This window comes from Coregonus clupeaformis, chromosome 2 (assembly GCF_020615455.1).
Source record: "Coregonus clupeaformis isolate EN_2021a chromosome 2, ASM2061545v1, whole genome shotgun sequence".
NCBI classification, from domain to species: Eukaryota; Metazoa; Chordata; class Actinopteri; order Salmoniformes; family Salmonidae; genus Coregonus; species Coregonus clupeaformis.
The window spans coordinates 16,343,213-16,366,986 of NC_059193.1; the positions used below are offsets into that span (position 1 = coordinate 16,343,213).

General features: G+C 41.2%; 1 protein-coding gene across 2 annotated transcripts; it reads right to left on the reverse strand.

Moving 5' to 3' along the window:
• Positions 1-19: 19 nt before the first annotated feature.
• On the reverse strand, positions 20-15,829 carry LOC121530887 (vesicular integral-membrane protein VIP36). 2 transcript variants are annotated; one of them, XM_041836231.2, is made up of 8 exons: positions 15,629-15,829; positions 3,979-4,097; positions 3,681-3,798; positions 3,283-3,362; positions 2,695-2,856; positions 2,286-2,400; positions 1,591-1,710; positions 20-1,208 (listed from the first exon to the last, which is right to left on the reverse strand). In XM_041836231.2, the coding sequence occupies exons 1-8, from the start codon at positions 15,792-15,794 to the stop codon at positions 1,048-1,050; spliced, it is 1,041 nt and encodes a 346-aa protein (XP_041692165.1). In that variant the 5' UTR covers positions 15,795-15,829; the 3' UTR covers positions 20-1,047. The 2 variants fall into 2 exon arrangements, with proteins under 2 accessions (XP_041692165.1, XP_041692155.1); XM_041836221.2 differs by lacking the exon at positions 3,283-3,362 and adding an exon at positions 3,412-3,494.
• Positions 15,830-23,774: the final 7,945 nt, after the last annotated feature.

A 23,774-nucleotide genomic window follows, 5' to 3' on the forward strand; every position in this document is an offset into this window, starting at 1 on the left:
CACATTAGAAGACACTGACTTTACTCATTTGGGGAGACCAGTTTTATTGAGTCTTACAGCATAACTAAACAATGGCTTTGTTCAGTTTGAGTCATTCAATCACAGTAAAGGGATATTTCCACTCAAATAATCAGTGTATAAGCAGCCACCTCAAAAGGAAATAAACACTTTTGCAGAACTATCAGAAACACAATTCCCATCGATCTAATGCAAGATGAGTAAGGTGGTGCTATCTCACAGTAGAGATTTGTAATGCATCCAGTAGGTCTTACCAAATTAGAATGTTCCTGAAATCCTTCCCAACACCCACATGGTATAATAACGTCAAAACCTAAAATGTAACTGTAGTCGGTATAATCGATCGCTGCATTATTAGTAGCCAAATGATTCTTCATATAGGGCATCTGATGGTGTGGATATGGTAGTTGTTCTCCCAAAATATTATTGTCTAAGTCAACAAAGAAAACTTCACACAGAGAGAGAGAAAATGGCAAAGGCCAGATAAAGAAGCCTTAGCATATCAGCATCAGAAGTGCAGCAATCATATTGAACCCAAAAGTAAAGAGCAGTCAGAGTTTAAAAAGTAAAAAGTCAATAAAATCCGATTCAACCGTCTAAACTAGCCCAATCAGAACCCAATGGTACAAAAAGCTAAATGAGGTGAAAACAAATCTTTAAGCATCTTATACAGAATGTTTTGTGAAAATAAATCTCCTTTGAAAGTTATTTAACTAATCAGTGTTTTACAGATCGATCCAAATCAACAACAATTATCCCCTGTACTGTACAAGGGTGAATAAAAACAAAAATGTCAAACTGCCTCCATCAAAAGGTCACTCATATACATGTGGTAGTAACCATTAGTCATGGTTATTTCACAAACATTGGAACGATACCATAAGTGACTGTCATCGTCACAGTGCTTCAGCAGATATAAACATTTGTACAATCTTTAGAAAATTAACGTTTAATGTGTTGTTGAATCTGTATTCTTCGCAACAGTCAATTTCACAAATACCTCTCACATACAGAAATATGATTTTCCTCTTAGTAAAACCTCCTGTTTCTTTCCTGGCGCTTCTGAAAGACTACAGCCCCTACAACACCACAAACTACAATTCCCAGTAGAGCACATAGCAGAAGCAGGAAGACCTTCCAGCCAGTAAGAGGTGTGCTTCGGAAGTTACCAGTAGGATCATCAATATTGTCTGTGAAAGAGAAAAATGAAAGAAGAATGATCATGGTTAACTCTTACTCTAACAAGCCTACTCACCTAACTGTACATTATCTACAGTAAGATGACATACCGGACTGTAGTCAAATAGAATACAATCTTTATTGTCTATTTGATTAGAGGCGGCAGGTAGCTTAGTGGGTAAGAGCGTTGTGCCAGTAACCGAAAGGTCGCTGGTTCTAATCCCCGAGCCGACTAGGTGAAAAATCTGTCGATGTGCCCTTAAGCAAGGCACTTAACCCTAATTGCTCCTGTAAGTCGCTCTGGATAAGAGCGTCTGCTAAAATGACGTAAATGTAAAAAGAACGGAAATTGTTTTTGTTTTTCTTTATCAAAAATAAATAAAATGGACCAACCTTTGGGGGACTTCAGCAGGCTGACGCTTGGCTCAATCTTGGTCCAGTCCATACTGTCCTCATCAGGTGTGTGATCTACCATCAGCTGGTACATCTTCATGGAGATGATGTCATGGTTATCTGTAACGCGGGAGAAAAGTTGTGTTAGTTGTAAATCTGAAGTCTATGGTGATTTTATGCTGACAAAGCCAGACTGAAACGACAAACTAAGTAATTGGTTCAATCTGTACGTACTCCTCTGCACAGTGAGATTTTTAAAAATAAGAATTGAATCAAGGTCAGTCATTATCATTCTCAGTGTGCAGTTTTTACATTTGTGTTCGAGTCCTAAAAAAAATAATTAGATCTACATCTTGAAAGAATCAGTCTATTTAATCCACCCTGACCCAACCTACCAGAGATCCCATGTAGCAAGAATCAGTCTCTACAACCTGACCCAACCTACCAGAGATCCCCTCTAGCAAGAATCAGTCTCTACAACCTGACCCAACCTACCAGAGATCCCCTGTAGCAAGAATCAGTCTCTACAACCTGACCCAACCTACCAGAGATCCCCTCTAGCAAGAATCAGTCTCTACAACCTGACCCAACCTACCAGAGATCCCCTCTAGCAAGAACCAGTCTCTACAACCTGACCCAACCTACCAGAGATCCCCTCTAGCAAGAATCAGTCTCTCCAACCTGACCCAACCTACCAGAGAGATCCCCTGTAGCAGCAGAAGCTCCAAAGTAGTACCCTGTGGGGAGGTGGACACCCCCGATGTCAATGCACTCTTTCCATTCATTTTTATCATCAATGTCAATCATCACCTGTAGAGATCAGAATGGTACAATTCAGCAATTGCCATTATTTGAATAGAAATGTAACACGTCGATTACATAACATGTACTCTATAACATTGAAATTCATCAATTTCATAACACAAGAGGCCAGTTTCCCGGACAAAGACTAAGAATAGTCCTGGACCAAAGAGAATCCTCCAAGGAGCATCTCCATTAAGCCTTTTAATCCAGGACTAGGGTTAGCGTCATCTGTGTTTAGGAAACCCGTCCAAGATGTCTGGACTGGAGTCATTTATATCATTTAAAAAAAGGGATTCCTACCGTGAGCCTGCTCTTGGAGTAGCGAATGGCCAGGTAGGTGTCATGGTCTTTGTTCCTGATCTCAGAAGAGCAGCCTCCCAGTTCAGAGTTACGTCCATCCTTCCCATGGTCATAGGGCAGAGAACCATTATTCACCATGGCAGAGATGTAGGGGAAGGACCGCTAGTGGAGAACACAAGGGATGTAAGGACAGAAAACTGGAAAATGTTCGTTATAGACATCCTGACTCAGTCCTGACTCAGTTACCAATCAATCCATCTTACGCTGTGATGCAAAAAATATTTGTACACGTAATTCAAAATGTGTAATAAGCCGAATGCAGCATATTAAAAGGTGATGTTCATGGTGTTACAAAAAAGGTCCTTCTCAGAAAGCAACAAAGGCAACTCAAAAGCTTCCTATGACAAAAGAACACAAAGAAACTCAAAAGAAAATACATCACATTAAAATCCTTCCATAACATTATAATCCTTCCATCACATTAAAATCCTTCCATAACATTATAATCCTTCCATCACATTAAAATCCTTCCATCACATTGACATGAAACACATCAGAATAATGATAAATGTAGCTGCATCAACTCACGTCAGCCGCCTCATCGTTATGGTACGTGTCTATAAAAAGGGCGAGGCCGTGGAACTTAGCATTGCTGCCAAACACAGACCCTGCAAGGGAAGAATCACGTCAAGTCAACCAGCCAGACGCTGCACTTACATCCATCCCAAGGAGATCATTGCGGAAGGTATCCACAAATAAAGCCAGGCCAACAAAATGATCTTGGTTTCCAAAGACTGGGCCTGAATGGAAGGCAAAGAGGCGAGATATGATGAGCACATGACTGAGACCTAAAGTGCTTACGGGAAATACAACCCAGTGCTACCACATCACATAGACTAGTCTACTAATTTGATTGCCAAAGCTTTGTAATGGAATAAGGAAGTGATTTATGACAAAGATGTTATTTTGGCAAGATGATGCATTACCTGGATGAAGTCTCTCCTTAGTGTACCAGATGGCGATGCCATCTCCATGGAGATCTTTCTTCCCAGACCCGTGAATCTTGTACTGCACGTGCATCTCCCAGTCTTTCAGATAAACAGGCTGCACAGAGAAAGCACAATGACATCGGATCATCAATTTAACCATCAATTGGACCTATTCAGTTCAAAATGTAGATATTCTCCAATCAAGCTATAATGGATTTGGGAGTGGAGTCTATTGTTTGTGTATCTGTCTGTAATGTCTAACAATGCATTTCATAGAAGCTAGTTCCTTACTCACCACCGTGTTCCAAATGGATCCCTGTTTACTTCTCTCATCAGGTGTCAGACGCACATACGAGCTGGTGACTAGCGTGCTCCCCCAGAAGTCCCACTGACTGGATGGGCTGCTTCCAACACCTGTACAACATTTTGGTGAAGAGTCAAGCAGGATTTCAGGGAGACATGAGAGAAACAATGTGAAGAATTCCATTGTGCATCAATTACTCATTGCCACCCCTAGCCCAGCTCTCGAGAACCCAAGCGGCCAATGTACTGCAATGGAATTGGAGTCATGAATAAGGTTAACCCCTAGCCTAGCCGACTAAACTGAGTTGAGTCGGCTACCCCAAGCCTGACCCAAGATGTACTCTTACGGAGCCTACCATCACTCCTTACGGTCCAAGGAACTTGTTATTTTCAGAGGTAGACCGGCTCTGGCAGCCAAAACAGCCAAACACTCCATCTAAACGTGAATCAATTCTCAATTGCGATATACACTGCTCAAAAAAATTAAGGGAACACTTAAACAACACAATGTAACTCCAAGTCAATCACACTTCTGTGAAATCAAACTGTCCACTTAGGAAGCAACACTGACAATAAATGTCACATGCTGTTGTGCAAATGGAATAGACAACAGGTGGAAATTATAGGCAATTAGCAAGACACCCCCAATAAAGGACTGGTTTTGCAGATGGTGACCACAGACCACTTCTCAGTTCCTATGCTTCCTGTCTGATGTTTTGGTCACTTTTGAATGCTGGCGGTGCTTTCACTCTAGTGGTAGCATGAGACGGAGTCTACAACCCACACAAGTGGCTCATGTAGTGCAGCTCATCCAGGATGGCACATCAATGCGAGCTGTGGCAAGAAGGTTTGCTGTGTCTGTCAGCGTAGTGTCCAGAGCATGGAGGCACTACCGGGAGACAGGCCAGTACATCAGGAGACGTGGAGGAGGCCGTAGGAGGGCAACAACCCAGCAGAAGGACTGCTACCTCCGCCTTTGTGCAAGGAGGAGCACTGCCAGAGCCCTGCAAAATGACCTCAAGCAGGCCACAAATGTGCATGTGTCTGCTCAAACGGTCAGAAACAGACTCCATGAGGGTGGTATGAGGGCCCGACGTCCACAGGTGGGGGTTGTGCTTACAGCCCAACACCGTGCAGGACGTTTGGCATTTGCCAGAGAACACCAAGATTGGCAAATTCGCCACTGGCGCCCTGTGCTCTTCACTGATGAAAGCAGGTTCACACTGAGCACATGTGACAGACGTGACAGAGTCTGGAGACGCCGTGGAGAACGTTCTGCTGCCTGCAACATCCTCCAGCATGACCGGTTTGGCGGTGGGTCAGTCATGGTGTGGGGTGGCATTTCTTTGGGGGGCCGCACAGCCCTCCATGTGCTCGCCAGAGGTAGCCTGACTGCCATTAGGTACCGAGATGAGATCCTCAGACCCCTTGTGAGACCATATGCTGGTGCGGTTGGCCCTGGGTTCCTCCTAATGCCAGACAATGCTAGACCTCATGTGGCTGGAGTGTGTCAGCAGTTCCTGCAAGAGGAAGGCATTGATGCTATGGACTGGCCCGCCCGTTCCCCAGACCTGAATCCAATTGAGCACATCTGGGACATCATGTCTCGCTCCATCCACCAACACCACGTTGCACCACAGACTGTCCAGGAGTTGGCGGATGCTTTAGTCCAGGTCTGGGAGGAGATCCCTCAGGAGACCATCCGCCACCTCATCAGAGCATGCCCAGGCGTTGTAGGGAGGTCATACAGGCACGTGGAGGCCACACACACACTACTGAGCCTCATTTTGACTTGTTTTAAGGACATTACATCAAAGTTGGATCAGCCTGTTGTGTGGTTTTCCACTTTAATTTTGAGGGTGTCTCCAAATCCAGACCTCCATGGGTTGATACATTTGATTTCCATTGATCATTTTTGTGTGATTTTGTTGTCAGCACATTCAACTATGTAAAGAAAAAAAGTATTTAATAAGATTATTTCATTCATTTCAGATCTAGGATGTGTTGTTGAAGTGTTCCCTTTATTTTTTGGAGCAGTGTAGTTCTAGAAACATAAAAGCCCTTTACTTTCATATCACATCAAAATTATTTCACAAATGCAAAATATCCACTTTCACAGTTTTAAACCGGCTTTAAAATCACAGTTGCAGCTGACAGTATTTTAACAACACGTTTCTGGCGGCCTTCTTCCGTTACACACAGGTGTTCCGAGCATGCTAGATAGCTAATACACGTACTGTAACATGGAGATATGGCCATGTGGGAACACCAACCCTACGTAAAATAACATTTGATTTGATCAAGGGCTGGGGTCGTCACTAGTTACCACAGCCACAAAGTCAGAAGGCCCGCCTACCAGTCTCATTTTTCGAAATGGCATATCTCAAGTTCAAGTTTGCGCACCAAATAACTAAATAGTCGTGAACAAAAATTGGCAACGTCACTAAAATTCAATACACTGAGAAATAACAAAAGTTTTGGGCTAAAGGGTAAGTTGTCTTTTCTTTTTTAGATAACTAGTAGCTAACTTTTGCTAATCTCATCTAAAATGAGCTAGCTAGCTAGCTAGCTAGCTAGCTAACATAAGGGATTCCATTCCAAGCACAGAAGAGTTAGTCGTATGAAAAAGTTTGGCCACCCCTGATAATTTCCATGATTTCCATTTATAAATAATTGGGTGTTTGGATCAGCAATTTCATTTTGATCTATCAAATAACTGATGGACACAGTAATATTTCAGTAGTGAAATGAGGTTTATTGGATTAACAGAAAATGTGCAATATGCATCAAAACGAAATTAGACCGGTGCATAAATTTGGGCACCCCAACAGAAAAATCACATCAATATTTAGTAGAGCCTCATTTTGCTAAAATAACAGCCTCTAGACGCTTCGGATAGCCTCTAATGAGTGTCTGGATTCTGGATGAAGGTATTTTGGACCATTCCTCCTTACAAAACATCTCCACTTCAGTTAGGTTTGATGGTTGCCGAGCATGGACAGCCCGCTTCAAATCATCCCACAGATTCTCAATGATATTCAGGTCTGGGGACTGGGATGGCCATTTCAGAACATTGTACTTGTTCCTCTGCACAAATGCCCGGGTAGATTTTGAGCAGTGTTTTGGGTCGTTGTCTTGTTGAAATATCCAGCCCCGGCGTAACTTCAACTTTGTGACTGATTCTTCAACATTATTCCCAAGAATCTGCTGATATTGAGTGGAATCCATGCGACCCTCAACTTTAACAAGATTCCCAGTACCGGCACTGGCCACAGAGCCCCACAGCATGATGGAACCCCCACCAAATTTTACTGTGGGTAGCAAGTGTTTTTCTTGGAACGCTGTGTTCTTTTGCCGCCATGCATAACGCCCCTTGTTATGACCAAATAACTCAATCTTAGCTTCATCAGTCCACAGCACCTTATTCCAAAATGAAGCTGGCTTGTCCAAATGTGCGTTTGCATACCTCAAGCGACTCTGTTTGTGGCATGTGTGCAGAAAAGGCTTCTTCCGCATCACTCTCCCGTACAGCTTCTCCTTGTGCAAAGTGCGCTGAATTGTTGAACGATGCACAGTGACACCATCTGCAGCAAGATGATGTTGTAGGTCTTTGGAGGTGGTCTGTGGGCTGTTTTTGACCGTTCTCACCATCCTTCGCCTTTGCCTCTCCGATATTTTACTTGGCCTGCCACTTCTGGCCTTAACAAGAACTGTGCCTGTGGTCTTCCATTTCCTCACTATGTTCCTCACAGTGGACACTGACAGCTTACATCTCTGCAATAGCTTTTTGTAGCCTTCCCCTAAACCATAATGTTGAACAATCTTTGTTTTCAGGTCATTTGAGAGTTGTTTTGAGGCCCCCATGTTGCCACTCTTCAGAGGAGAGTCAAAGAGAACAACAACTTGCAATTGGCCACCTTAAATACCTTTTCTCATGATTGGATGCACTTGTCTATGAAGTTCAAGGCTTAATGAGCTCACCAAACCGATTGTGTGTTCCAATTAATCAGTGCTAAGTAGTTACAGGTATTCAAATCAACCGAATGACAAGGGTGCCCAAATTATTATGCAGCCTCAGAGGGGTGCCCAAACTTTTTCATACGACTGTATTCTATTTGACAGAGCAACGTTGTTAGAATGAAAGGCTTGTAGGGAAACTAAAAGTAAAATCATATTCTTAACCTGCAACAAATGCACAGGCTTTGGCAGTCTCCCATTCAATGGCGTTCCGTTTCAAGTTGTGGGCACAAAGACGTATGAACGCCACCAGGGGAAAGAAAGACTGCTGCTGAAATGAACAAAGACAGATCACAGTCATTTATGCCACACACTTTTACAACATTACATTTCATTTTAATATAATGTTGAAGTACTAATTAACAACGTCACTTCCTGTTAAACGCGGAACGAGGGAGAGCTCGGTTTGTTGTCTTGGAAAGTTTTGAATGTCTAGCTACCTTTTGAGTTTGGATCCCGTGACATCAGTTGCTGGGACCGCTACTATCTGTCCAGTGATCCTGCTGACCAAGGCCGGGTCTGAGGAGCTGTTTGGCATAGCAGCTAGCCTAGCTACTAGCTAGCTGCCTATCAAGCTAGTAGGGTTTTCTTGATGGCTTGACAAAGACCAAAGCCGGAGGGAGTACCGTTGAGGACAGTCGTGTCGCTCTGTCACAGTTGAAGAATCGTGTATATATATCCTTTTTATGATCTTGTCTTATCACTGCATCTCCCCAACGGGCTCAGGAGAGGAGAAGTTCGAGTCATGCGTCCTCCGAAACATGACCCGCCAAGACGCGCTTCTTAACACCCGCTCGCTTAACCCGGAACCAGCTGTGTCGGAGGAAACACCATTCAACTGACGACTAAAGTCAGCCTGCAGGCGCCTGGCCCACCACAAGGAGTCGCTAGAGCGCGATAAGCAAAGTAAAGCCCCCCCCGGCCAAACCCTCCCCTAACCCGGATGACGCTGGGCCAATTGTGCGCCGCCCTATGGGACTCCCGGTCACGGCCGGTTGTGACACAGCCTGGGGTCGAACCCCAGGCTGTAGTGACGCCGCAACACTGCGATGCAGTGCCTTAGACCGCTGCGCCACTCTGGAGGCCGGTGAATAATATTTTAAACGATCAAAAAGAGTTCTACAAGCAGTTGTTACAACAACAAGAAATTAGCTTCAAGTGTTTTGTCCAAATACTGGTGGAGTCAACTAATAAAAGAATGGACGACCTGAGCAGAGGTCCAGGACCTGAAGAACAGTTTGCTGTTCTCCCAGGGTCAGCTCGATGAGTTTAAACAGGAGAACGGCAAGATGACAGCAATCTGTAAGTCATTGAAAGAGGACATCAGTTCTGTATGGGAATCCATGATAACAATGAAGGACAATCAAGGCAGAACAACATTGTTGTGGGTGGAATTGCAGAATCTCCATGAGACCTGGACAGAGTCTTGAGGACAAAGTGAGGGAAATTATCTCTGAAAAATTGAAGATGGACCACAGGAAGATTGAGGTGGAGCGCGAACTGGAAAACCCACCACCGGCCCAGGTGACAGGCCCAGGTCAATAGCGTTCAGGTTCCTGAGGTTCAAGGACAAGGGAGCTGTTCTGGACAGAGCCAAGAACTTGAGAGGAACGTATATATCTTCCTCAACGAGGACTATCCGGAAGCTGTGCACCAGAAGAGGAAAGAACTTATCCCAGCCATGAAAGCTGCCGGAGCGCGTGGGGACATTGCTTACATCCACTATCACAGGCTCATTGTCCACCCTCCCTCCCAAAAGCCTGGAAGGGATGAGAGCCAAGCCTATGGGTTCGTAGCATCAACCCCACAGCACACTTGCACACCAACTGATTAATGGACTGCTGAAGGTATATTTTTTTATCTTGCTTGGTTTGCTCTTTTCCATATTATGTCTCTCTCTGATAAGCTACCCAGGAAAGGGATGAAAATAGCCCATATTAATATATGTAGCCTTAGAAATAAGGTTAGTGAAATCAGTAACTTGCTAACGACAGAGAACATTCATATATTAGCGGTTTCTGTGACTCACTTAGATAATTCATTTGATGATACGATACAGCAGTAGCAATACAAGGATATAACATCTATAGAAGATACATGAATGCTTATGGGGGAGGTGTTGCTTTACATATTCAGAGCCATATCCCTGCAATGCTTAGAGAAGATCTTATGTCAAGTGTTATTGAAGTGTTGTGGTTGCAGGTTCACCTGGCACATCTAAAGCCTTTTATTGTGGGGTGTTGTTATAGGCCACCAAGTGCTAACAGTCAGTATCTAAATAATGTGTGTGAAATGCTTGATAGTTTATGTGATGTAAACAGAGAGGTCTACTTTCTTGGGGACCTAAATATTGACTGGTTTTCATCAAGCTGTCTGCTCAAGAGGAAGCTGCTCACTGTAACCAGTGCCTGTAATCTGGTTCAGGTTACTAAATTAACCCACCAGGATGTTTACAAACGTGCATTGATCACTTTTTACTAATAGTGTAGAACTTTGATCTAAAGCTGTATCCGTACCCATTGGATGCAGTGATCACAATATAGTGGCTATATCCAGGAAAGCCAAAGTTCCAAAAGCTGGGCCTAAAATAGAGTACAAGAGATCATACAAAAATTTTTGCTGTGACTCTTATGTGGATGACGTTAAAAATATTTGTTGGTCTGATGTGATTAATAAGGAGCATCCAGATGCTGCACTTGATGAATTTATGAAATTGCTTCTTCCAATTATTGATAAACATGCACCTGTTAAGAAACTGACTGTTAGAACTGTTAAGGCTAAATGGATTGATGAGGAATTGAAAAACTGTATGGTTGAAAGAGATGGGGCAAAAGGAGTGGATAATAAGTCTGGCTGCACATCTGTCTGGCTGATTTACTGCAAATTGAGAAATGATGTGACTAAACTCAACAAAAAGAAGAAACTGTATTATGAAGCCAAGATCAATGATATAAAGAAGGTTAGTACTTTAAATGAAATTATTGGCGGAAAGTCAAATTCAACTCCATCTTTCATTGAATCAGATGGCTTATTCATCACAAAACCATTTGATGTTGCCAATTAAGTTAATGATTATTTCATTGGCAAAGTGGGCAAACTTAGGCAGGAAATGCCAACAACGAACAGTGAGCCATTGTTTTCATGCATAAAAAAACAAATAATTAAAGAAAAGCATTGCAAGTTTAAATTTTGTAAAGTTAGTGTGGGAGAGGTGGAAAGATTATTGTTATCGATCAATAATGGCAAACCTTCTGGCATTGACAACTTAGATGGAAAGCTACTGAGGATGGTAGATGACTATATCCACTCCTATCTGTCATATCCTTAATCTGAGCCTAGAGGAAAGTCTTTGTCCTCAGGCCTGGAGGGAAGCCAAAGTCATTCCGTGACCCAAGAGTGGTAAAGCTGCCTTTATTGGTTCAACAGCAGACCTATCGCTTGCTGCCAGCTCTTAGCAAACTGTTGGGAAAAAATTGTTTGACCAAATAGCATTGTATTTCTCTGTAAACAAATGAAGAACAGAGTTTCAGCATGCTTATAGAGAAGGGCACTCAACATGTACTGCACTGACACAAATGTCTGATGATTGGTGGAAATAAATTGATAAAAAGATTGCTGTACAGTTAGATTTTACTGCAGCCTTTGATATTATTGACCATAACCTGTTGTTGTGAAAACGTGTGTGTTATGGCTTTTCAACCTCTGCCATATTGTGGATTCAGAGCTATCTAGCTAATAGAACTCAAAGGGTTTTCTTGAATGGAAGCTTCTTTAATGTGAAACAAGTAAAGTGTGGTGTACTGCAGGGCAGCTCTCTAGGCCCTCTATTTTTACCAATGACCTGCCACTGGCATTAAACAAAGCATGTGTGTCCATGTATGCTGATGATTCAACCATATACGCATCAGCAACCACAGCTAATGAAGTCACTGAAAGCCTTAAAGAGTTGTAGTCTGTTTTGGAATGGGTGGCCAGTAATAAACTGGTCCTGAATATCTCTAAAACTAAGAGCATTGTATTTGGTACAAATCATTCCCCAAGTTCTAGACCTCAGCTGAATCTGGTAATGAATGGTGTGGCTGTTGAACAAGTTTAGGAGACTACATTATTTGGTGTTACCTTAGATTGTAAACTGTCATGGTCAAAACATATAGATTCAATGGTTGTAAAAACATGTGGAGAGGTCTGTCTGTAATAAAGAAATGCTCTGCTTTTTTGACACCACACTCCACAAAGCAAGTCCTGCCGGCTCTAGTTTGATCTTATCTTGATTATTGTCCAGTCATATGGTCAAGTGCTGCAAAGAAAGACCTAGTTAAGCTGCAGCTGGCCCAAAACAGAGCGGCACGTCTTGCTCTTCATTGTAATCAGAGGGCTAAAATAAATACTATGCATGCCAGTCTCTATTGGCTAAGAGTTGAGGAGAGACTGACTGCATCACTTCTTGTTTTTAAAAAGAAACATTGTGTTGAAAATTCCAAATTGTTTGCATAGTCAACTTACACACAGCTCTGACACACACACTTACCCCACCAGACATGCCACCAGGGGTCTTTTCACAGTCCCCAAATCCAGAACAAATTCAAGAAAGCGTACAGTATTATATAGAGCCATTATTACATGGAACTCCCTTCCATCTCATATTTCTCAAATGAACAGCAAACCTTGTCTCAAAAAACTGATAAAGCAACACCTCACGGCACAACGCCTCTCCCCTATTTGACCTAGTTTGTGTGTATGTATTGATACGTAGGCTACGTTTTTAAATTGATGTAGTTCTGTCCTTGAGCTGTTCTTGTCTATTAATGTTCTGTATTATGTCATGTTTCATGTTTTGTGTGGACCCCAGGAAGAATAGCTGCTGCTTTCGCAAACAGCTAATGGGGATCCTAATAAAATACCAAAATACCAAATGGAATGTTCCGCAATAAAATGGAAGATGGGACTTTAAACAGGTGTCCCAACTCTGTGGTCACTAAAGATCCCATGGGTGCTTATATTTGTCACTGCATGTGCATGTCAAACTGTATTCCTATCATGTAATACTGTTTATAAAAGTACCATGTATGTCAAGTGTATGAATAATGTATGTCACAAAATATCTGTAAAAAACTAAAATGTAAAACAAAGTTACCTTTGGCCTCCAAAGAGCGGGGTGGATGGGCCAATAAACTAAATACAAATAAAGAGTATGTAAGTGGGGTTAGGGTGGTGAGTTTCCCCTTACACTGTAAAGAGCTTTGGGTGTCTAGAAAAGAGCCATGTAAGTCCAATAAATTATTATTAAAATGTTTTCCCATCTTCCATAGCTTGAAGACTATGCCTTTGTACAGAGACGGAAACTGGTACAAAATACCAGAAAGGTGGACTGCAAGGCTATGTTAAGTTAAATAAACTACTAAAGTAAGTGCCTAGGTGCCAAATAAAGTAACAGGGTTGAAGTTTATCTTAAATCACCCCCCAAAAAATCTGCCTAAAAAATAGAAATTTCTGTGAACATTTGTGAAACTCACTGTGTACGTTTTACCTTTGGATTATGAAAATAAAAATCTAAACTCAAGATGAGTCAATTTGTTTGGCTACATGCCATTTTAAAAACAATGCAGATATTGGAGTAAACCTATTTTGGGTTAAGACAAGTAACTATGAGTTAGGTCAAACATAAGCGAGCAAGCGGAGTTTGAATAAGAAATCTGATTAACACATTGCACTTATAAACGGTTGGTTTTACTATAACTAATAAATAAACAAATAATTGATGGTTCAGTAGATGAAATAAAAAGTCTCTCGTCAGCCCCAAGCAAGCCGGTCAGCGTTATCACACTCCCTCATCTGATTGGTAGAGTAGGCAGGCTTCTGACTTTGTGGCTGTGGTAACTAGTGACGACCAGGGCTAGGGCTACCACCAGCCCAGAACTGGACCTCAAAACTCTGTCCACCTCTGGCTACACCACACCTTCCAAAACAATAGACAATGTAGGTATGACTTTCAGGAGTTCCAACTAGACAAAATAAAGTAGCTAGCTAACGTTAGCTAGCTAGCTGAAGTATCTGCTCAACTTGTACACTTGACTTACATAATTTGCATTACAACCACAAATTATTTAGGCAATTGGCATAACAGCAAAAAGGGGGGGCTAGCTGAGAAGAGTGCAACTGCAGCCCGTAATTCGGGGGCATTCCTGCATCTGCAGGAACCCCTCTCTATACACAACATAACCAAAAGTATGTTGACACCGCCTCGTCGAACAGCTCATTCCAAACTCATGGCCATTAATATGGAGTTGGTCCCCCATTTGCTGCTATAACAGCCTCCACTCTTCTGGGAAGGCTTTCCACTAGATGTTGGAACATTGCTGCGGGGACTTGCTTCCATTCAGCCACAAGAGCATTAGTGAGGTCGGGCACTGATGTTGGGCGATTAGGCCTGGCTCGCAGTCGGCGATTCATCCCAAAGGTGTTTGATGGGGTTAAGGTCAGGGCTCTGTTCAGGCCAGTCAATTTGACGAAGTGACTTGTTGGAAAGGTTGCATCCTATGACGGTGCCACGTTGAAAGTCACTGAGCTCAGTAAGGCCATTCTAGTGCCGATGTTTGGCTATGGAGATTGCATGGCTGTGTGCAACGATTTTATACACCTGTCAGCAACGGGTGTGGCTGAAATAGCCGAATCCACTCATTTGAAGGGGTGTCCACATACTTTTGTATATATAGTGTACTTTTATTGGTCCATTTCTAAGTGATGACTCCAGTACAGTACGCAGGCCATGGAAGAACTGGGACATTTTCAGCTTCAAGGAATCGTGTACAGATCCTTGCAACATGGGGCCGTGCATTATCATGCTGAAACATGAGGTGTTGGCGGCGGATGAATGGCACAACAACGGACCTCAGGATCTCGTCACGGTATCTCTGTGCATTCAAATTTCCATCAATAAAATGCAATTGTGTTCATTGTCAGTAGCTTTTGCCTGCCTGCCCATACCATAACCCCACCACCACCATGGGGCACTCCATTCACAACATTGACATCAGCAAACCACTCGCCCACGGGACGCCATGCAAGTGGTCTGTGGTTGTGAGGCCGATTGGACATACTGCCAAATTCTCTAAAACAATGTTGGAAGTGGCTTATGGTAGAGAAATTAACGTTCAATTCTCTGGCAACAGCTCTGGTGGACATTCCTGCAGTCAGCATGGCAATTGCATGCTCCCTCAAAACTTGAGACATCTGTGGAATTGTGTTTTGTGACAAAAGGGCACACTTTAGAGTGGTCTTTTATTGTCCCCAGCACAAGGTGCATTTGTGTAATGATCATGCTGTTTAATCAGCTTCTTGATATGCCACACCTGTCAGGTGGATGGATTATCTTGGCAAAGGAAAAATACTTACTAACTGGGATGTAAACAAATGTGATTTTTTTTTGGGGGGGGGGAAATAAGCTTTTTGTGCGTATGTATAATTTCTTGGATCTTTTATTTCAGCTCATGAAACCAACACTTTACATGATGCGTTTATATTTTTGTTCAGCGTAGCATGACTGGCTCCTAGCAGCTAGCGTTACTGACAACAAGATAACAGTTAGCTAGCTAGCTATTAATTTCACATGCCGTTAGCGTACTTACCCTGGTACGGTTTCATGAGCGAATGCTCCCGCTTCAAGTGCTCTGCATTGCCGTCTGTTATATCGCATTGCACTAGAGTAAAGTGAAGTAATAGGAAAAGCAGTGTTCTGCTGATAAATGTACCAAAACCTCTCATTTTGCTAACTCGGCCTCGGCAAGACGCCATCTATCCTGGATAACCATGTTCCTGATCCGGTTAGGAAACAGCAACTCCCACTAAAATGGTTCCTATGTTACTTTTCAGGAACTTTGACCGTGTCCTATTTTTTGTTGTTGTTGAAATAACCGTCTATATGAAAATAATATTTACATTCTTACCTTTCAAAGTTCAAACATTATTTTGGTTGATTATCTCCTTCGACGTCACATGTTGTTGTACGGAATGTTTTCATAGTTGGTCATCTTAGCTTTGGTGATGACCATAGAATACGTGTTTACCTTTCTGAACACTACCCATGTTTCTGACAGGAAGGATATAATATGTTACTATTGCAATGATAACAAGACCATTTAAATTATTGTGATTTTTTTTAAATTCTTGCTGCCGAATACTATATACACAAACAGAAATTCCAGTGTTCAATACCAAAATTACAAATATTTTTGATTGAATTTAATCATCTTGTTAAGACATTATCCATAGTGAACAACAAAAATAATAATATATTCCATATCATTATAATGAGATTTTTTCTGAGTGAATACAATTGTATTGTATGTATTTAATATTTTCTTGTTTATACCTGTGTGTTGTTTTGTTAGACATGTTTGATGTAGGGATGTAAGTTGTTGATTTTTTTGTGTAATAAAATAAAAAGCAATATATATATATTATAGTTGGTCAAACGTACTATAGCCAATCATAGACGAGCACATAGTTAAAAGCAACGAAAACGACCAATCAGGGGCTTGCCTACACTTGAAACGTTCGAAGTATGCAAATATAAACAACTTTGCAAATGGCACTACTGACGTTTCTCTCTTTCTCCACTGGATGGTGCCACTACATCAGTTTATGTTTCTTTGAAGTGTTCCTAACTTCCTACTGTGACCGCCCACAGGGTTGGATAGTAACGGACTACATGTAATCAGTTACAGTTACAAAAAAAAAACTTATTAAATTACTTTTAAATACAGAAAGGAAGATGGCGAAAAAACACATTATGACACCTTTCTGTTTTTTCAATGACATTCAATTCAACACTGAAAAACACGAAAGTTTGTTTGTTCCACCTGAACACATCTGATTACAAGTCAAAGAAACCACTATGATAACACACCAAATCCGTTTCATGGATCCTTTTGGTTTCTTCTAATGCCTCTTCAGGGGAAAGTAATCCAAAAGTAACTGAACATACCCAGCCATCACCATGTCTTGAGATGTCTTAAGACATGTCTTGAGAAGTTTTAAGGCATGTCAGTAAAGACATCTTAAGACATGTCTTTAGAAGTCAAGACATCTTTAAGATGCATCTATAGATGGTCTCAAGATGTCTTGAATATAGAAGACGTCTTAAGACATCTTAGAAATAATAAGACGTTTCAAGGCTCTATAAATAGTCTTTCTATGGTTCAGTTATTTACTTACTTTGTCTTGTAGCCATTTGGCAATCACTTACTAATTTCTAGGATAAACTTTACAAAACACAGATTAAAACAGTTAATCAACACTCCATTTAAGTTCACCCCCCTCCATAACCCCCACTGCACTCCCCTACAGATGGGCTATTTGGACTGACCACCTTATCCCTCCAACAGCACTATCGAAGGCTGGGATAACTGAAAGCGCTTCTCCCACCCCCACTGCACTAGTCTCTACAGATGGTCTGTGTGACTGGTGTCTTCACTAGTCTCTACAGATGGTCTGTGTGGCCGGTGTCTTCACTAGTCTCTACAGATGGTCTGTGCGGCTGGTGTCTTCACTAGTCTCTACAGATGGTCTGTGTGGCTGGTGTCTTCACTAGTCTCTACAGATGGTCTGTGTGGCTGGTGTCTTCACTAGTCTCTACAGATGGTCTGTGTGGCTGGTGTCTTCACTAGTCTCTACAGATGGTCTGTGTGGCTGGTGTCTTCACTAGTCTCTACAGATGGTCTGTGTGGCTGGTGTCTTCACTAGTCTCTACAGATGGTCTGTGTGGCTGGTGTCTTCACTAGTCTCTACAGATGGTCTGTGTGACTGGTGTCTTCACTAGTCTCTACAGATGGTCAGTGTGGCTGGTGTCTTCACTAGTCTCTACAGATGGTCTGTGTGGCTGGTGTCTTCACTAGTCTCTACAGATGGTCTGTGTGGCTGGTGTCTTCACTAGTCTCTACAGATTGTCTGTGTGGCTGGTGTCTTCACTAGTCTCTACAGACGGTCTGTGTGGCTGGTGTCTTCACTAGTCTCTACAGATGGTCTGTGTGGCTGGTGTCTTCACTAGTCTCTACAGATGGTCTGTGTGGCTGGTGTCTTCACTAGTCTCTACAGATGGTCTGTGCGGCTGGTGTCTTCACTAGTCTCTACAGATGGTCTGTGCGGCTGGTGTCTTCACTAGTCTCTACAGATGGTCTGTGCGGCTGGTGTCTTCACTAGTCTCTACAGATGGTCTGTGCGGCTGGTGTCTTCACTAGTTTCTACAGATGGTCTGTGCGGCTGGTGTCTTCACTAGTCTCTACAGATGGTCTGTGCGGCTGGTGTCTTCACTAGTCTCTACAGCAGGGCAGTGTGGCTGGTACCTTCACTAGTCTCTACAGATGGTCTGTGCGGCTGGTGTCTTCACTAGTCTCTACAGATGGTCTGTGTGGCTGGTGTCTCCTGCTACTTGACCTCACTACATCATCCTCCAGTGATCCCATGGGAAGCTGAAGTACATGTGCATTTTTACATTGCACAATTATTTTGGAAGGAATTAATTGGATGGTAACGGACGGTAATGTGTTTCACTGTGTGACAAGAGTGTGTGCTAAATGTGTGTTCATATTCATAACACACTCTTGTCATTGATAGTGAGGACTTGATTAGTAGAGAAATGTCTGTGGGACAGTTTTCATATTCCTCCCCCTCGTTTTCAGTCAGCTAGGCCAAGGTCCTGTTTGAATAATGTGAAAATGTATTGTTGTTGAATGTTTACCCTCTTCCATGAAACAGATCAATGACCTGACATGACTGGATTGGTGTAAGATATTTAGTGTAAGATTTAAAAAAATTGGAGGCCCCTTACACTTCAGTGTTGTGATGCAAAAATTCTAGCAAAATGTATAGCGCATAGAATTAAAAAGGTATTGTCGGACATTATTCATTCTAATCAGACAGGTTTTTTACATGGGCGATACATTGGAGATACTATAAGGCAAGTACTGGAAACAATAGAACACTATGAAAAATCTGGGAAACCAGGCCTGCTATTCATAGCAGACTTCGAAAAGGCATTTGACAAAGTACGACCGGGGTTTATATATAAATGCCTGGAGCATTTCAATATTGGAGAATCTCTTATAAAATGTCAAGAGGAGTGAAACAAGGTTGTCCACTATCGGCATATCTATTTATTATGGCCATCGAGATGTTAGCTATTGAAATCAGATCCAACAATAATATCAAAGGATTAGAAATACAGGGCTTAAAAACAAAAGTGTCATTGTACGCTGATGAATCATGTTTTCTTTTAAATCCACAACTTGAATCCCTCCACAGCCTCATAGAGGATCTAGATACATTTTCTAACCTCTCTGGTTTACAACCAAATTATGACAAATGTGCTATATTACGTATCGGATCACTAAAAATAGAAATGTTACATTACCATGTAGTTTACCAATAAAATGGTCTGATGGTGATGTGGATATACTCGGAATACATATCCCAAATGAAATAAATTATCTCACTCCAATGAATTTTAATAGAAAGTTAGCAAAAATAGATAAGATCTTGCTACCATGGAAAGGTAAATACCTGTCAATTTGTGGAAAAATCACCTTGATTAACTCTTTAGTATTATCCCAGTTTACCTATTTGCTTATGGTCATGCCTACGCCTAGTGAACAGTTTTAAAATTATATGAGAAAAAAAGATTCCATTTTATTTGGAATGGCAAGCCAGACAAAATTAAACGGGCCTATTTACATAATGAATATGAATTCAGAGGACAGAAATTATTAAATATTAAAGCATTAGACTTATCACTAAAAGCTTCAGTCATACAAAAGTTATACTTAAATCCGAACTGGTTCTCTAGCAAATTAGTAAGATTGTCTCACCCAATGTTCAAGAATGGCCTTTTTCCCTTTATTCAGATTACAACCTCACACTTTCAGTTATTTGAAAAGGAAATAATCTCCCAAATATCACTATTTCTAAAACAAGCCATAGAAAGTTGGTTGCAATTTCAATTTAATCCTCCAGAAACGACAGAACAAATAATGCAACACATTTTGTGGTTAAACTCAAATATACTAATTGATAAAAAAAAAACTTTTTTTTTTTTACAAAATTTAAAAAAAAGGTATAATCTTTGTAAATGATATCATCGATAGGACTGGTGGAGTTATGTCGCACATGCAGCTAACAAAAACATATGGAAATGTCTGCTCTACTCAAAATTACAACCAAATAATTGCAGCATTACCACAAAAATGGAAGAGGAAAGTGGAAGGGGAAAAATTTAAGGAACTTGTCTGTCGGCCTTGCATTAAAGAACATAATTGGTTAAAGAAAACTGTGATAAATAACAAAGTACACCAGTTTCATTTAAGGACCAAAGGATTGACAGCCGTCCCATATAGATTGCAAAATAGTTGGGAAGAGATTTTTTACGTACCGATCCCATGGCATAGTGTTTATGAACTGATACGCAAATCGGCGCCGGATTCAAATAATATTTCAATTAAAATTATTGTATAAAATTCTTGCTACCAATAGAATGTTATTTATATGGGGGATACAATCTTCCCAACTCTGCAGATTTTGCTGCGAAGAGACAGAATCATTAGATCATTTGTTTTGGTACTGTCCATTTGTAGCTTGTTTTTGGACACAGGTCCAGGAATTACATTTACATTTTAGTCATTTAGCAGACGCTCTTATCCAGAGCGACTTACAGTTAGTGAATACATATTTTTTTATACTGGCCCCCGTGGAATCGAACCCACAACCCTGGCATTGCAAACGCCATGCTCTATCAACTGAGCTACATCCCTGCCGGCCATTCCCTCCCCTACCCTGGACGACGCTGGGCCAATTGTGCACCGCCCATGAGTCTCCCGGTCGCGGCCGGCTGCGACAGAGCCTGGATTCGAACCAGGATCTCTAGTGGCACAGTTAGCACTGCGATGCAGTGCATTAGACCACTGAGCCACTCAGGAGACTAATGGCTAAAGGAATGGCTAAAGGATTGCAATATTTACCTGGAGCTAACCCTGCAGATAGCATTACTGGGTGATCTGAAAAGTCATAGTCAATCGATCAATAATATAATAATACTTTTAGCAAAAACATTTATCTTCAATTTACAATCTGTAGAAACAATGAGAATTGAAAGGTTTCAGAACTTTTGTAAAACATCACAGTACAGTTGAAAAATATATGGCAAATAGAAATCCAATACGGATGGTGTTAAGAGATACTGTAGATGGGTGGTGTTGAATGGAGTTGAAGGATGGGACTAATAACAACTAACAACAACTAATAACAACAAGATAACTAATAATGTAAGCATACTGTGTCCATAAGAAGTATATAGGTTATAGGTTGAGAGCTTTTGTGAAAGAGCACAGTTAGAAAGATATGGCATATAGAAGCAAACCGGATGGACATCATGGGAATGATCGGAGAGGTTGAGGGTAGAGGAAGTTCAGGAATAAAAACAAACAAAATATAATTATTGTAAAATTGACTGTGTCCATAAAATGTATATAGTATGTATAAGCTGGAAGTAGAGGCCTAAGCATTGTTGTTCACTAGTTTACTCCAATTAGGGAAGGGGTGGTGGGGTTGGAAAGTAATAAAGGGAAATATATTTTAGAAAAGGAAATGTATATGTATTTGTATATATATGTATGTATATATACAGTTGAAGTCTGAAGTTTACATACACCTTAGCCAAATACATTTAAACTCAGTTTTTCACAATTCCTGACATTTAATCCTAGTACAAATTCCCTGTCTTAGGTCAGTTAGGATCACCACTTTATTTTAAGAATGTGAAATGTCAGAATAATAGTAGAGAAAATGATTTATTTCAGCTTTTATTTCTTTCATCACATTCCCAGTGGGTCAGAAGTTTACATACACTCAATTAGTATTTGGTAGCATTGCCTTTAAATTCTTTAACTTGGTTCAAACGTTTCGGGTAGCCTTCCACAAGCTTCCCACAATAAATTGGGTGAATTTTGGCCCATTCCTCCTGACAAAGCTGGTGTAACTGAGTCAGGTTTGTAGGCCTCCTTGCTCGCACACGCTTTTTCAATTCTGCCCACACATTTTCTATAGGATTGAGGTCAGGTCTTTGTGATGGCCACTCCAATACCTTGACTTTGTTGTCCTTAAGCCATTTTGCCACAACTTTGGAAGTATGCTTGGGGTCATTGTCCATTTGGAAGACCAATTTGCGACCAAGCTTTAACTTCCTGACTGATGTCTTGAGATGTTGCTTCAATATATCCACATAATTTTCTTTCCTCATGATGCCATCTATTTTGTGAAGTGCACCAGTCCCTCCTGCAGCAAAGCACCCCCACAGCATGATGCTGCCACCCCCGTTCTTCACAGTTGGGATGGTGTTCTTCGGCTTGCAAGCGTTTCCCTTTTGCCTCCAAACATAACGATGGTCATTATGGCCAAACAGTTCTATTTTTGTTTAATCAGACCAGAGGACATTTCTACAAAAAGTACGATCTTTGTCCCCATGTGCAGTTGCAAACCGTAGTCTGGCTTTTCTATGGCGGTTTTGGAGCAGTGGCTTCTTCCTTGCTGAGCGGCCTTTCAGGTTATGTCGATATAGATACCTTTGTACCTGTTTCCTCCAGCATCTTCAGAAGTTCCTTTGCTGTTGTTCTGGGATATATTTGCACTTTTCGCACCAAAGTACGTTCATCTCTAGGAGACAGAACGCATCTCCTTCCTGAGCGGTATGACAGCTGCGTGATCCCATGGTGTTTATACTTGCATACTATTGTTAGTACAGATGAACGTGGTACCTTCAGGCGTTTGGAAATTGCTCCCAAGTATGAACCAGACTTGTGGAGGTCTACAATTCTTTTTCTGAGGTCTTGGCTGATTTCTTTTGATTTTCCCATGACAAAGAGCAAAGAGGCACTGAGTTTGGAGGTAGGCCTTGAAATACATCCACAGGTACACCTCCAATTGACTCAAATGATGTCAATTAGCCTATCAGAAGCTTCTAAAGCCATGACATCATTTTATGGAATTTTCCAAGCTGTTTAAAGGCACAGTCAACTTAGTGTATGTAAACTTCTTACCCACTGGAATTGTGATACAGTGAATTATAAGTGAAATAATCTGTCTGTAAACAATTGTTGGAAAAATTACTTGTGTCATGCACAAAGTACACCTGCCAAAACTATAGTTTGTTAACAAAAAATGTGTGGAGTGGTTGAAAACGAGTTTTAATTACTCCAACCTAAGTGTATGTAAACTTCTGACTTTAACTGTATATATATATATATATATATATATATTTGCAAGAAAGAAAAAAAACATGGGTGATTGGAAGTGATGCAGACAATTACATTCATGGAAGTTACAATCCATCTGCAATATTAAAGCTGATCTACCCCCTAAAAAAAGTATATATATATAGAGAGAGAGAGTGCATCCCAAATATATAGTGCACTCCTTTTGACCAGAGCCATATAGGCAATAGGGTACCATTTGTGAAGCAGCATTGTTTCAGTAAGGCCATGCCTATATCTCAATAATACCGTACAATAACTTGTATGCTACTTGTAAACGATAAATCAAGCCTAAATATCATCAAACAAAAGAACACACCGACTCAGTGAAGATATTCAGTTGATTTTCAAAATTTTTTATTTAAATGGCTCATCTGATAAAAGAAACCCCCTTTATCTTTCCGTGTCACATCAACAAAGACTACAAAAAGATCTTTACAAAAATAGAGGTGGGACATTTCTGGTGTCATTTCATTGG